Source organism: Aplidium turbinatum, chromosome 4, assembly GCF_918807975.1.
Source record: "Aplidium turbinatum chromosome 4, kaAplTurb1.1, whole genome shotgun sequence".
Taxonomy (NCBI): Eukaryota; Metazoa; Chordata; class Ascidiacea; order Aplousobranchia; family Polyclinidae; genus Aplidium; species Aplidium turbinatum.
The window spans coordinates 29,100,984-29,115,208 of record NC_137475.1 but is presented as its reverse complement, the minus strand read 5'-3'; the positions used below and the strand labels follow the sequence as shown (position 1 = coordinate 29,115,208).

Below are 14,225 nucleotides of genomic sequence, written 5' to 3'. Positions count from 1 at the left end.
ATAATCACTTGCCTTTTTCTTTTATTTTGAAAATGCTTTAGGCTATATAATGCATAGGCTACTCTTAATTCCCAAATAAGGCCGGTGTCTAAATAAGTCCCACCCTTTCATATCTGGAAAACCAAAGCAAGCAAGGAACAGCTGTTGTAATCTGATTGGCTGGGATAATCATGTGAATAAACAGAAAAGTAATTTGGTTTCCTAGAAAAAAACACATGCCAGCAGAGCGTAGTTGTAAATGTCTGAAAGTTATCTTGCAGGAATAAAATTTTGTTCAGTACCGTACTTGATCTATCCGTGTTTCTACAAGTGGTGTTTGTTTTCTACCTTTGTTAGAGTTTCAGGATATGCTAAAGGGTCTCTAAAGTTTCAACATGTAGGCTATTGACATATTGATCTTTTTTGGATAGTGTATTTAGGTAGCCTACCTTAGTTTACGTTAAACTGATTGTGAAGAGTTGCCCTAACAAGGCCCATCAAAATCAGCCATGAGCCTTATTAGGGCAGGTAGCCTTGGTATTCAATTGTGGGCTTGTAAGGGCTGTTAGGAGAAGGACAGGGTAGTTCATAAACTACTTCCTTACTGAGGATGAAATGAGGCAGACAATTACGAAGTAGTAGCCTATTGTTTTTTCTTCCATCTAACACAACTCACGAGCTTCAACCCCTGGATGTGTCAGTATTTAGAGCCTATTTGAGCACTATACTGGGATGAAGAAGTTCTCAATTTTTAGAGACTGCGACCAGATAGGTCACTCACTAAAGAATTATTTGTTAAAATGTTTTCACATATTTGGTGCAAAGCCATGACAATGACAATACGATATCTAATATTCAGAATGGCTTTCAAAAATGTGAAATTTTTCCATTTGATGACAAGGCTATTCCTGACCATGCTTTTGCTTCAAGTGATAGACTATCACAAACATTGACCACACAGTCGGTGAACAATCTCAGCTGCCATCACCAAATCTTGACATGTTTTCACAGCCACCAACAAGTCATGAGATGTCTTCACAACCGTCATCAAGTCATAAGATGTCCCCACGAATACCAACAAGTCATGGGATCTCAACATAGCCCCCCATGTCAACACCATTTCATAGCAGTATGGCTAGCCTACACCGTTAGCAAATACCCTAAGCAAGAAGCCGGAGCAAAGAAAAAGGAGCATTCACTAATGTTCCGGACAATTGTTCACCAAATCAAACGTCACATAAAACCGTTATGGTCTACTTAACCTAGCTGGCGTCTTACGTCATGGAAATTGCTAAAAATTGAGCCAAAATTGCAACATATTTTGTAAGACCTGCAAAACATTGCACCTGTAGCATCACATTGCACAAACCGTTTCAACAACTGTGAAATTGTATAACAATGCATATGGACTATTACCAGGGACGTGCAGTCAGGTGAGGCAGTGCCTCACCTGCCAACATCTGGCAAAGCAATAGTTATATCAAAGAAATGGTTACCGGTATCACAGAATAAATATTATTGGTTAAAAAGTAGTAAATAACTAAATATTGTACGTTTTTAAGTGCTTTAATTTGTGTGAATTGCTGTAGTCGTGCTCCCTTTCCCCAAAATTTTCTACACCCAAACTGTGCTTGAATTTTTTTCTGTTTTTGTGGCGATATTCATATCGAGCGTTCACGTGGTCAAAATCGTTGAAATACGCGAGGAGAGGCAGCGCCAAGCTGTGCCTCACTTCAGAGCAGAAAAGTTCCATACACTGCATTCTGCGGGCCTTTTTCTTTTGCAAAGCCGCCCAGAAATCATCATGAATGATTTAGCTACGATTTGAGGCATGCCTCAAATGTGACGTCACAGCTATGAAACCTTTTTTGTCAAGCTGGAATGCCCGCATAGTACGTGGTACATGACTTCTTGCAGTGAAAAGGATTGTTTCTTATAAAGTTTAACTAAAATGGAGGAAGATTTAGTATCAAATCTGAGAGATTTTTAAAAACTAACTTTCAATCCAAAGTTGAAGTCATAGATAAAGGAAGACCAGTTCCAAATTTATAAGGTTTGCATCAGACGACTGAACAAAAAAAAATAACTTGCAACTTTCAAAGAGATTGGTACTCAAAAAAGAAGTGGCTGTGTGGCTATGCTTTAAAAATCGCCTTTTCTGCTTTCTCTGTCTTTTGTTTTCAATATCTAGTGATAATGTTTGGACTAAAGAAGGGTCTCTACAACAAAGTCACAGATGTTTTAGTCCAAAAGGATAGGCGCATGGATTTTATTTTAAATAAATGTGAAAGCGTGCTGTTAATTTTTTTGATTAGTATGATACCGTTTTTGTTGTTAAAACATTTTATTGTAAAAGTGACTTAAAAAAATTAGTGTCTCACCATAGGAACCTCACCGCACGTCACTGACAATTACGTCACAGAAGCTGGTTACGTGCCTTTGAAATATCTCAAGTCAGTTTCGTCCAGGGAGTCGAACCGTTTGATTTTTCCGGTTCGGGTCCGGTTCTGGTTCAAAGATTGTTTCAAAATTTGCTTCAGTTCCGGTTCGGGTTCGAAGAAACTTAAAACCGGATTTATAAGTTCCGGTTCGGGTCCGATAAAATTAGGCCTAGGCCTACTATTGCCCAACTACTAACTAGCCCCCCAGCTAGAAAGCTACGTATATTACACGTTGATTTTTGGTTGATTTTAGGTAGTATGGTATCTTAGGTAGAATTCAGGTGTTATTAAGGAGTTTGTGTACACCAACACAAATTCACTTGTTTAAAAAACATTTTTTTAGAGACATATTTTAGCTATCATTTAGTATGACTAGTGTGTAAATATGATTCTAGAAGTTTTATCAGGGATTCTTTTTTGAATATAACTCTTGCAAAAATAAAACGTGTTTTCCACGTATATTACACGTGTTCAAATTCCTATGATTATTTGACTAATTTTTAAGGTATATAAGGTAAAATTACACCCAGAAGAGGGCATACAAAAGAGAAAAAATGTTTACCCGAGCAGAAGCATGTTTTACCGGAATTTTTTGTATGTTGATTATATGTTGTTTCCACGTGTATTGCACGTTTCCATCTGTTGAAAAGTAACACGTGTTTTCCACGTATATTAAACGTGTTGAAGTTCTTTCGTTCATTTGGGCAATTTTTAATCTGTGTTAGGTAAAACTACCTCCCAAGGACGGTATAAACAGAAAGAATTCTCCACTCAAGTGGATTGGTGTCAACCACGCTCCTCCGCATTTTTTAGGATATAAGTTAGATTATGTGTTTTTGTAGGTATTTTTACACGTTTTTATTACGTTATGTAAAAAGGAAACTTCATGACATTTTTTAGTCGCAAATTAATGTGATGTTTTAACGATAGTTCTTAGTGTAAATTTAAGTGGTCTCGCTTACTGATATTAACCCAGCTAGAAATTTCACGTGTATTACACGTAGATTCTACGTACCTTGGGTCGTGTATTATACGTTAATTTTCACGTATAATACACGCATATGTGTCGACACTATTTCACGTGTATTACACGTATATTTGGTGGTGGATTTTACGTGTTTTACGCCCGCATTACACCTAATTTCCTCGTATCTGACAACACTAATACACGTGTTTTCCACGTATATTTGGTGGTGGATTTTACGTGTTTTACACCCGCATTACACCTAATTTCCTCGTATCTGACACGTAGATTCTATGTACCTTGGGTCGTGTATGATACGTTAATTTTCACGTATAATACACGCATATGTGTCGACACTATTTCACGTGTATTACACGTATATTTGGTGGTGGATTTTACGTGTTTTACACCCGCATTACACCTAATTTCCTCGTATCTGACACGTAGATTCTACGTTCCTTGGGTCGTGTATTATACGTTAATTTTCACGTATAATACACGCACATGTGTAGACACTATTTCACGTGTATTACACGTATATTTGGTGGTGGATTTTACGTGTTTTACACCCGCATTACACCTAATTTCCTCGTATCTGACACGTAGATTCTACGTTCCTTGGGTCGTGTATTATACGTTAATTTTCACGTATAATACACATATAAGTGTCGACACTATTTCACGTGTATTACACGTATATTTGGTGGTGGATTTTACGTGTTTTACACCCGCATTACACCTAATTTCCTCGTATCTGACACGTAGATTCTACGTTCCTTGGGTCGTGTATTATACGTTAATTTTCACGTATAATACACGTATAAGTGTCGACACTAATTCACGTGTATTACACGTATATTTGGTGGTGGATTTTACGTGTTTTTACATCCACATTCTACCTAATTTCCGCGTACCATATCTGAAATCAACAATTTAACACATTTGTATTTATTTAACACATTTGTATAACACATATTGTTATAAGAGGATTGTGAACTGTCTAATTGTGACCCTTCTAGCACTCATTCGGAGAGTTAATGCTTGTTTTGAACTTTATTTGGAATTAGAGAAGAAAAAGAACAATAGCAGTGGTGGGAATCGAACCCGCGTCAATGAAATGACTACTTTCTAGCCCTAACCTTAACCCTTAAGCCAACCAGCTGACAAAAAATCCATCACTTAATTTGCTTTCTATCATCTTCTTTTCGCCATTTTTACGTCACTTAAACCAAAGCTTATGATTGGTTGGCGGTTTCATTCTAGTCATTTTTAGTGGCAGAATTTCGACTTGTTAAAGTGGCTACCGTACCAAACCTTAGTAAGTAATTGTTTAATATCAGTAAAACAGACCACTTAAACCACTTAAATTAAAGAGACCACTTAAATTTACACTAAGAACTATCGTTAAAACATCACATTAATTTGCGACTAAAAAATGTTATGAAGTTTCCTTTTTACATAACGTAATAAAAATGTGTAAAGACACCTACAAAGACACATAATCTAACTTATATCCTAAAAAATGCGGAGGAGCGTGGTTGACACCAATCCACTTGAGTGGAGAATTCTTTCTGTTTATACCGTCCTTGGGAGGTAGTTTTACCTAACACAGATTAAAAATTGCCCAAATGAACGAAAGAACTTCAACACGTTTAATATACGTGGAAAACACGTGTTACTTTTCAACAGATGGAAACGTGCAATACACGTGGAAACAACATATAATCAACATACAAAAAATTCTGGTAAAACATGCTTCTGCTCGGGTAAACATTTTTTCTCTTTTGTATGCCCTCTTCTGGGTGTGATTTTACCTTATATACCTTAAAAATTAGTCAAATAATCATAGGATTTTGAACACGTGTAATATACGTGGAAAACACGTGTTATTTTTGCAAGAGTTATATTCACAAAATAATCCCTGATAAAACTTCTAGAATCATATTTACACACTAGTCATACTAAATGATAGCTAAAATATGTCTCTAAAAAAATGTTTTTTAAACAAGTGAATTTTTGTTGGTGTACACAAACTCCTTAATAACACCTGAATTCTACCTAAGATACCATACTACCTAAAATCAACCAAAAATCAACGTGTAATATACGTAGCTTTCTAGCTGGGAAACAATTACTTACTAAGGTTTGGTACGGTAGCCACTTTAACAAGTCGAAATTCTGCCACTAAAAATGACCAGAATGAAACCGCCAACCAATCATAAGCTCTGGTTTAAGTGACGTAAAAATGGCGAAAAGAAGATGATACAAAGCAAATTAAGTGATGGATTTTTTGTCAGCTGGTTGGCTTAGGGGTTTTGTCAGCTGGTTGGCTTTCATTGACGCGGGTTCGATTCCCACCACTGCTATTGCTCTTTTTCTTCTCTAATTCCAAATAAAGTTCAAAACAAGCGTTAACTCTCCGAATGAGTGCTAGAAGGGTCACAATTGGACAGTAGCCTCTTATAACAATATGTGTTAAATAAATACAAATGTGCTAAAGTGTTGATTTCAGATACGGTACGCGGAAATTAGGTAGAATGTGGGTGTAAAAACACGTAAAATCCACCACCAAATATACGTGTAATTCACGTGAAATAGTGTCGACACTTATACGTGTATTATACGTGAAAATTAACGTATAATACACGACCCAAGGAAGGTAGAATCTACGTGTCAGATACGAGGAAATTAGGTGTAATGCGGGTGTAAAACACGTAAAATCCACCACTAAATATACGTGTAATGCACGTGAAATAGTGTCTACACATATGCGTGTATTATACGTGAAAATTAACGTACAATACACGACCCAAGGAACGTAGAATCTACGTGTCAGATACGAGGAAATTAGGTGTAATGCGGGCGTAAAACACGTAAAATCCACCACCAAATATACGTGTAATGCACGTGAAATAGTGTCTACACATATGCGTGTATTATACGTGAAAATTAACGTATAATACACGACCCAAGGTACATAGAATCTACGTGTCAGATACGAGGAAATTAGGTGTAATGCGGGTGTAAAACACGTAAAATCCACGGGGAGACTCAGGTAAGTTGGCCCAGTAGGCAAGTTGGCCCACTCTAAATAATTTTTTAACTAAAATAGTCATTGTTACGTATCGTACGCATACTGAGAAAGTGCTGTTGAAACTATCTTATCACCAGGTTGGGAGGCTCTAGCAAGCAGTATAAACATGTGAGCACGATTTTTGTATGAAAAATTATGATTTTTGAAATTTTTGGATTTTAGAATTTTTTAGATGTCGAGTGATTTTTTTCTTACTATATAAGAAAGGTTATTATTTAGTGAGTGCAGCGCTAGAGTGGTTATTAAGGCTCACTTTGACTGTGAAACCGTTGTTAGAAGCTCGATAGTTTGACATAAATTTTAGTTTTTGCAATGTGGTTGCCATGCAGGGAAGTTGGCCCATTTCGTGGGTGGGTACGTTGGCCACCATGGCCAACTTGCCTTCATGAGGTATTACATAGAATGATAATAATTGACTAATTAATACGATGACTTATTTTTGCAAGATTGAAGTAGCCTATCATCAAGTATCCAAAGTAAGTAAATCGCGGCTTTACATCAGCATTAAGCGATCAATAACAATAATACACTTCCTAACATCGTTTTTATGCCACAAATTATTCCTAACCCATATGGTAATAATAGTAGGCTAAGTAGCCTAATCAAGAAAACCAATCGCGGAAATGTGTATCAACCACTTCTCAAGCGACGGTCTAAAACGTACCTCGTTTCGGAGATACATTAAAAAATGTTCCGATATTGGTACACATGCAAAAATGGGGTTTGTAGCCTATTGCAAACAAGGTCCTATCTATCAGTACCGTTAAGGTGACCAGATCGTTAGGAATAAAGGCATGCCGTTCCAACTACATGATGTTTGATACAACCTTTGTGATTTTCGAAAGCTTATTTGGTGTAGGCTACTCATGTAAAAAAAGTTTACTGAGGTAAAATACAGCATTGTCGCTTCTACCTTTTTCTTGACCTTTGCTATGTTGACCTGTATTGTTTTAATATGATGGTCAGAAATAAAAAAACAACTGAACTGATTATAGCCTAATAGTAGATTATATTATAAACCATACATGAATGCATACATAGAATAAATTATGTACGGTATGTAGGCTATGCCTCTATAAAACCAAGAAATAATTAGAAAGAAAATAAAATTGGGAGAAAGAGAACTTTTCCACTGTTTAATATACCGTAGATGGACATGTTTTCCACGTGGCCAACTTACCTTCCATGGTGGGCCAAATTACCCGCACATGAAGGCAAGATGGTCCATTTTATTTTTTTCGGAAAACTTGAAAAATTATATACCTAAGAATGTTTGTTTGATGCAAGAATATGTCCACTTTTAGAGTGATGAATTCTCTACTCTTCAATAGCATTCGCTTTAACATATGTTTTGTTATCAGCTCAAAAATTCAATTTTTCATTTTGCTGGGCCAACTTACCCGAGTCTCCCCTACGTGGAAACCACGTGTATTAGTGTTGTCAGATACGAGGAAATTAGGTGTAATGCGGGCGTAAAACACGTAAAATCCACCACCAAATATACGTGTAATGCACGTGAAATAGTGTCTACACATATGCGTGTATTATACGTGAAAATTAACGTATAATACACGACCCAAGGTACGTAGAATCTACGTGTAATACACGTGAAACTTCTAGCTGGGCCAACGGGGCGTGAAAACCGCAAGGTTGGCAACACCGATCTCAACACTGCTTTGCTCAATTAACTTGCCTTTGTTGTTTGTTGCACAAGTTACAATCAAACTATATTGTCTATGATGTCACAGAACAGAAGTTGCTTACCTCAAACTTTCCTCTCCAAAGCATCGATGATAGTGGATCGTGTGTTACGGAATAGGCTATAATTCATCCGTACAATGTGGCCTCCAAGATAACAACATGCTACGTACAACTTCACTTACCACAATGCGAACAATGACGTAATGCTGGAGTGAACCGCTTTTTTCAACCGGTTCGGGTTCGGTTAGGGTTTAAGCTAACTCAAATTTTCGGTTCAGTTCCGGTTAAGGTTCAGACAAAATCGCACCAAAACCGGTTTACAAAAATCCGGTTCGGGTTCGGTTCGACTCCCTGGTTTCGTCATTTAAAATTGTCGTTTTGAAAAGTTGGTCGAATATTTAACTGTTTGCTTGGTGCTTACCAACTAGACGAAATTTCCGTCTTTATCTCAGTAGGCCTAATTTGTATTGTGGTGACAAGTTTTCTACTGCGTAGTGCATACGCGTTGCACTAATTTTTGACAGCCGGTGGCTATTTTTTGCTGAAATACAATTTTTGAAAAAGACGTTTTAGAAGAGTAGGCTATTGTTTTTCGGGGTCATCGCATACAGACGAACGGATCCGGAAATTTTATGTTACAACTTTTCCACGAAGATATTATGGTTTACCGCTGTGACCATAAAATATAAAGACGGAAATTTCGTCTAGTTGGTAAGCACCAAGCAAACAGTTAAATATTCGACCAACTTTTCAAAACGACAATTCTAAATGACGAAACTGACTTGAGATATTTCAATCCGCCCCGATAGCTCAATTGGTTAGCGCGTCACTTCTGGAACGAAGAAGCTTCAAGATCAAGCGGCGCTGGTTCGACTCTCGGGGTGTGTGCTTGAGCAACGCACGTTAAGGACTGCTCTCCATTCAGCGGCATCTAATGGATGGAATAGTTCACCGGCAACAAGACTTCAACAATCGGAAACTTCACTCTGTCAATCTCGGTGACCGGGCCTGCGTCAGTGATTCAAAGCCTCTACAAGTACCGTATGAGAAACTGCCAGGATTCAGCTCTGCAAGAAGCTTTCCCAGTCCGAGGATAAAGATTAAAAAAAAACAAAAAAAACGCACGTAACCAGCTTCAGTGACGTAATAGTCCATATGCATTGTTATGCAATTTCACAGGTGTTGAAACGGTTTGTGGAATATTATGCTACAGGTGCAATGTTTTACAGGTCTTACAAAATATGTTGCAATCTTGGCTCATTTTTTAGCAATTTCCATGACGTAGGACACAGGTGAAACAGACTATAACGGTTTTATGTGACGTTTCATTTGGTGAACGATTGTTCGTAACAATTATCGAGCAACAACTGTATCGAAGTCTCTGTTTGACTCTAATGGAAAAGGGAAGAAAAGGCAAAACGAAAGAGAAAAGCAGTAGCCTAAATATGTAAAGATGCCCAAGTAATAGGAGATCAGTAGGCCTATTACGCAGTATGTTCGCCCCGTTAGCTCAGTGGTTACGCGCCCAGCTCAAGATCACGCGGCGCTGGTTCGACTCTGGGGGTGTGCGCTTGAGCAACGCATTTCAGGACTGCTCTCCATTCAGCGGCACCTAGTGAATGGAATAATTCCCGGGCAACAACACTTCAACAATCGGAAAACTTCACTCTGTCAATCTCGGTAACCGGCCCTGCGTCAAGAGCATCTACACTACAAGTATGCGAAACTACCAGAAATAACCTATTAAGGCTTATTGTCAGTCCGAGGATAAAGATTCCAAACCAAACCATGTTTAGAAAATACAGTCTCCGATATGAGGCAATGTGAAAGTTTCAAAATATGGTACCGCGCATGAAGGCTGTAGTGGTTTAACAAAAGATGATGAAGATTTTGTATGCCTTGATTGTGATATGTAAATATTTTATTGCTGAAAAATAATTTCTTTGAATAAATTCACTTGAACTTGTAATTGAAAAAAAAACTTGTTGCACGAACTTACGATTGATGGGAAAAGAACTTGAACTCACTACGTGACGTCTAACATTTCTTTTTGTAATAAACTATGTAGCCTGTGGTGTAGCGCGTGTCGTCACGCACCACATCTCTCTTGCCGACAGCGCAGTGTGGGTTTGCCGATTGCCTGGCTTGGTTTCTTTCGTGTTGGTTCATTCTCTAGTTTTCAGTTAACAGTGTAGCAGTGCAATCGGCAGTTTAAGTAGAGTCTTGTTTTAATTTGTCATTTAATACTTTCTGTTAAAATTCTTTAAAGCTAGTTTTCAATTGCAGGATATTCACGTTTTAAGTTTATTAAAGCCTACTTTACTGAAATGAGTTTGTTGGTTTCAATGTAGGTCATGTCAATTTAATAAACTTATTCAAGCAATAATCAGAAAGATGGACAGACATAAGAAGAAGAACAATGTCTACGCCAGGCATTTACTAATCAGCCGAAAGCAAGCCAGTGGAGAAACAGTCTTGGAATACCTTAGAGCGCTGAAACTACTCTCTAAGGACTGCACTTTTGACGACGTTTCTGCCCAAACGTATAAAGAGCAGCTTATTCGGGATTCTTTCATAAATGGCTTACAGTCTCCTGTCATCCGCCAACGTCTTTTGGAAGAGAATAACATAGACCTTCAACGTGCTTCGGAACTGAGCGACAGTATAGAAAGAGCACAACAACAATCTTGCATCATGGGGAGAGCTGCAAACACTTCGATAGCCTCAACGACAAATTATGCGCGAGAAGGTAACAACATGCGTCCAGAGCACAAGGATCACGACGTTTCTGCAGCCACTTCCAAGTCCAAGCTACAAACCAGAAAATCATGTTACTTTTGTAACGGACCACTCCATGACCGTTGGTCCTGTCCAGCACACAAACAGAAATGCTACAATTGTGGAAAACTAAGGCATTTTTCCAAGGTCTGTTGCAGTAAAAGTTCATCAGTATCTTTGGCTTCTGCTGCAGAAAACCCAGTTGCTAACGCGGATTCTCTTAATTACTCGTCAACGCTTTCCTGGCACAGAGGCCCGTTATATTTTGCTGGAGCTCCTAACTGCCTACATCGCACAGTGGTGGACACTTTGGTAAATGGACATCCAGTTAAAGCCTTGCTGGATTCAGGTGCCTCGAATAACTTTATTGATAGAAAATTGGTAAACAAGCTGAGGATAAACCTTACGAAACAACCTCACACTGTGACCATGGCGTCGACCCATCACTTGGTCAAGACCGATGGCTGCGCTTGTTTGCATCTTGAACTCCTCGATAGAAGTTATCCAAAGATTTGTTTCGATGTCATTCCAAACTCTTGTGCAGATGTGATTTTAGGCCAAAATTTCTTTCAAAAACACGAGAAAGTCACCTTTCAGTTTTGTGGCCCCGAAAAACCGCTTGTAATTTCCGCAGCAACACCGAAGCTCGTAGCACTTACCTCAGCTCGCGTGGATCCACCAAGTCTTTTCCAATACATGCAACCTAATTATAAACCTGTTGCAGCCCCTTCCCGTTCTTATTCAAAAGATGACGTCGCATATATTGAAAAGGAGGTGGAAAGACTATTAGCCGAAGACATAATTGAACCTTCAAGATCTCCGTGGAGATCGCAGGTGCTTGTTGTCCGGAATCAACATAAATGCAGCTTTGTGATCGATTATTCACAGACCGTCAACCGTTTTACACTTTTGGATGCGTATCCTTTTCTGCGAATGGAAGACATTGTCAACAAGGTTGCAAAAGATAAAATCTACAGTTCTCTTGATCTGCGATCCGCTTACCACCAAGTCTCCCTCTTGCAAGAAGAAAGACCATTTACAGCATTCGAAGCTCTCGGCCATTTGTATCAATACAAAAGACTGCCTTTTGGTGTAACAAATTGTTGTATTTCCAGACGTTTAATATAAAATAAACAATAACACTGGTCAACAAAAAAAAAAAAATTCCTTGTTGCAAGAGATTTTTTGATCGATTCTGAATGAGTTTTAGCCGGGCAGAGGACATTGTGAAGAAAGGGGCGTTCTTCCCGGCTCATGGGCGAAACACGTGTCTATCGCTGTCAATTCTTGCTACAAATCGGCTGCCGAGAAACATATTGTTGATTGGATGGTCTGAATGGCTAGCGTGGAAGCTACACCGTTATGGTTGGCGAATCGCAGCTGCTCGCTGTACTAGTGAGTGCTCAGCCTTGTGCTGATAGCCGGGAAGAACGCCCCTTTCTTCACAATGTCCTCTGCCCTGGCGCCTGCTGGTTTTGTTGGCTCTTTCTTTGTTTCCACAAAGATAAGAGTTAAACTGACTGGTAAAGCGGTGGTCGAATAAATTTGTGGCAGAATACGGTGCGATACTGATGAGCCCAGCTTCATGGGCGAAACACGTGTCTATCGCTGTCAATTCTTGCTACAAATCGGCTGCCGAGAAACATATTTAGTTCTAGTTACCACGGCCGTTAAACTCCATTTACAGTCAATTTACAGTTAACCTACGATTTATTCGTGAAGCAGGCCTACAAAGCTTATTTTCAAGTTCCTCTGGGAGATCAAGAGATAAAATGGGCTCCACATATTGTCTGCCATAATTGCGAAGAAATGCTTAGAGACTGGACAAAGAAAACACGTAACGGACTTTCTTTTGGTGTCCCTATGATGTGGCGTGAACCGAAGGACCACTGCACTGATTGCTATTTTTGTTTGATTAGCACCAAGGGCATTGGCAGGAAAAACAGACAAAACATTTCTTATTCAAATATTCCTTCCGCTATTCAACCTGCCCTCCACTCTGAAACGTTTCCACCTCCAGTATTCAATGGTTTTGCATCCTCCGATGATGAAGAAACAGACTCTTGAGATTTACCAAGGTAGTATGGAATGCGAGTATACTAAGGAAGCAGGTGCAGACTCAGAAGGCTCTAGTTCTGAAACCATTCAGAAATTTAACCAGTCAGAACTAAATGACTTGGTACAAGACTTGGACTTGTCCAAGCAAGCTGCTGAGCTTTTAGCATCAAGGCTTAGTGAAAAACACGTAGGCCTATTGGACCGTTCCACAAAGGTTTCGTTTTTCAGGAAACGAGATGAAATGTTTAGGCTACGTCTTTTTTTTTCAGAGGAAAAGTAGTTAATTTACTGCAATGATATTCCAGGCCTTCTGGTCCAACTAGGAGTTTCTTCATATGATTCAAGTGAATGGCGCTTATTTCTAGACAGTTCCAGGCGAAGCCTGAAGTGTGCTCTTTTGCGCAATGGTAATGCATATGGACGAGTTCCAGTTGGTCATTCAACTGTCTTAAAAGAATCATATGATGATATTAAGCTAGTTATTGAATTGCTGAAATTTCATCAGCACAATTGGATATTATGTGTTGACCTGAAAATGGTTGGTTTCTTACTTGGTCAGCAAAAAGGATACATAAAGTTTCCATGTTATCTTTGCATGTGGGACAGCAGAGCTGATGACAATCAAGCATTGGACCCAAAAGGATTGGCCCATACGTGAAACACTTGAAGCCGGCATGCCAAACATGTTAAACGATCCGATTGTAAGTAGAGACAAAATTGTTTCCCCTACCTCTTCACATCAAGTTAGGGTTGATGAAACAGTTTGTGAAAGCTTTAATCCTTGCTAGCGACTGCTTCCAATATATTGTTCATACATATCCCTCCATTTCATACAAAAAGATTAAAGCTGGTGTCTTCAATGGACCACAAATTCGAAGCCTTGTGCGAAACCAACAGTTCACCGATAAGACGAAAACCAGAGAGCAGCATGGTTGTCCTTTGTGGATGTCACTAAAAACTTTCTTGGAAACAAAAAGGCTCATAATTACGAGGTTCTTGTGAGCGAAATGCTCTTTGCTTTTTGCGACTTAAGATGCAGAATGAGCATTAAAGTTCATTTCTTATTCAGTCATCTGGAGAAAACCTTGGAGCTGTCAGTGACGAACAAGGAGAGCGGTTCCACCAGGATCTTATGAAAGTAGAAGAACGTTACCAAGGCCGATGGAATCGACACATGATGGCAGAGCTGGGTTTACTGCTGGGGCATTAA

At 38.9% G+C, this 14,225-nt stretch overlaps 1 protein-coding gene across 1 annotated transcript; it reads left to right on the top strand.

The window, feature by feature from the left end:
• The first annotated feature begins 10,573 nt into the window (after positions 1–10,573).
• Positions 10,574–14,225, top strand: LOC145769041 (uncharacterized). Its single transcript, XM_082580639.1, has 3 exons — positions 10,574–12,049; positions 12,978–13,202; positions 14,085–14,225. Exons 1-3 carry the CDS (start codon positions 10,574–10,576, stop codon positions 14,223–14,225), a joined length of 1,842 nt encoding a protein of 613 aa, XP_082436765.1.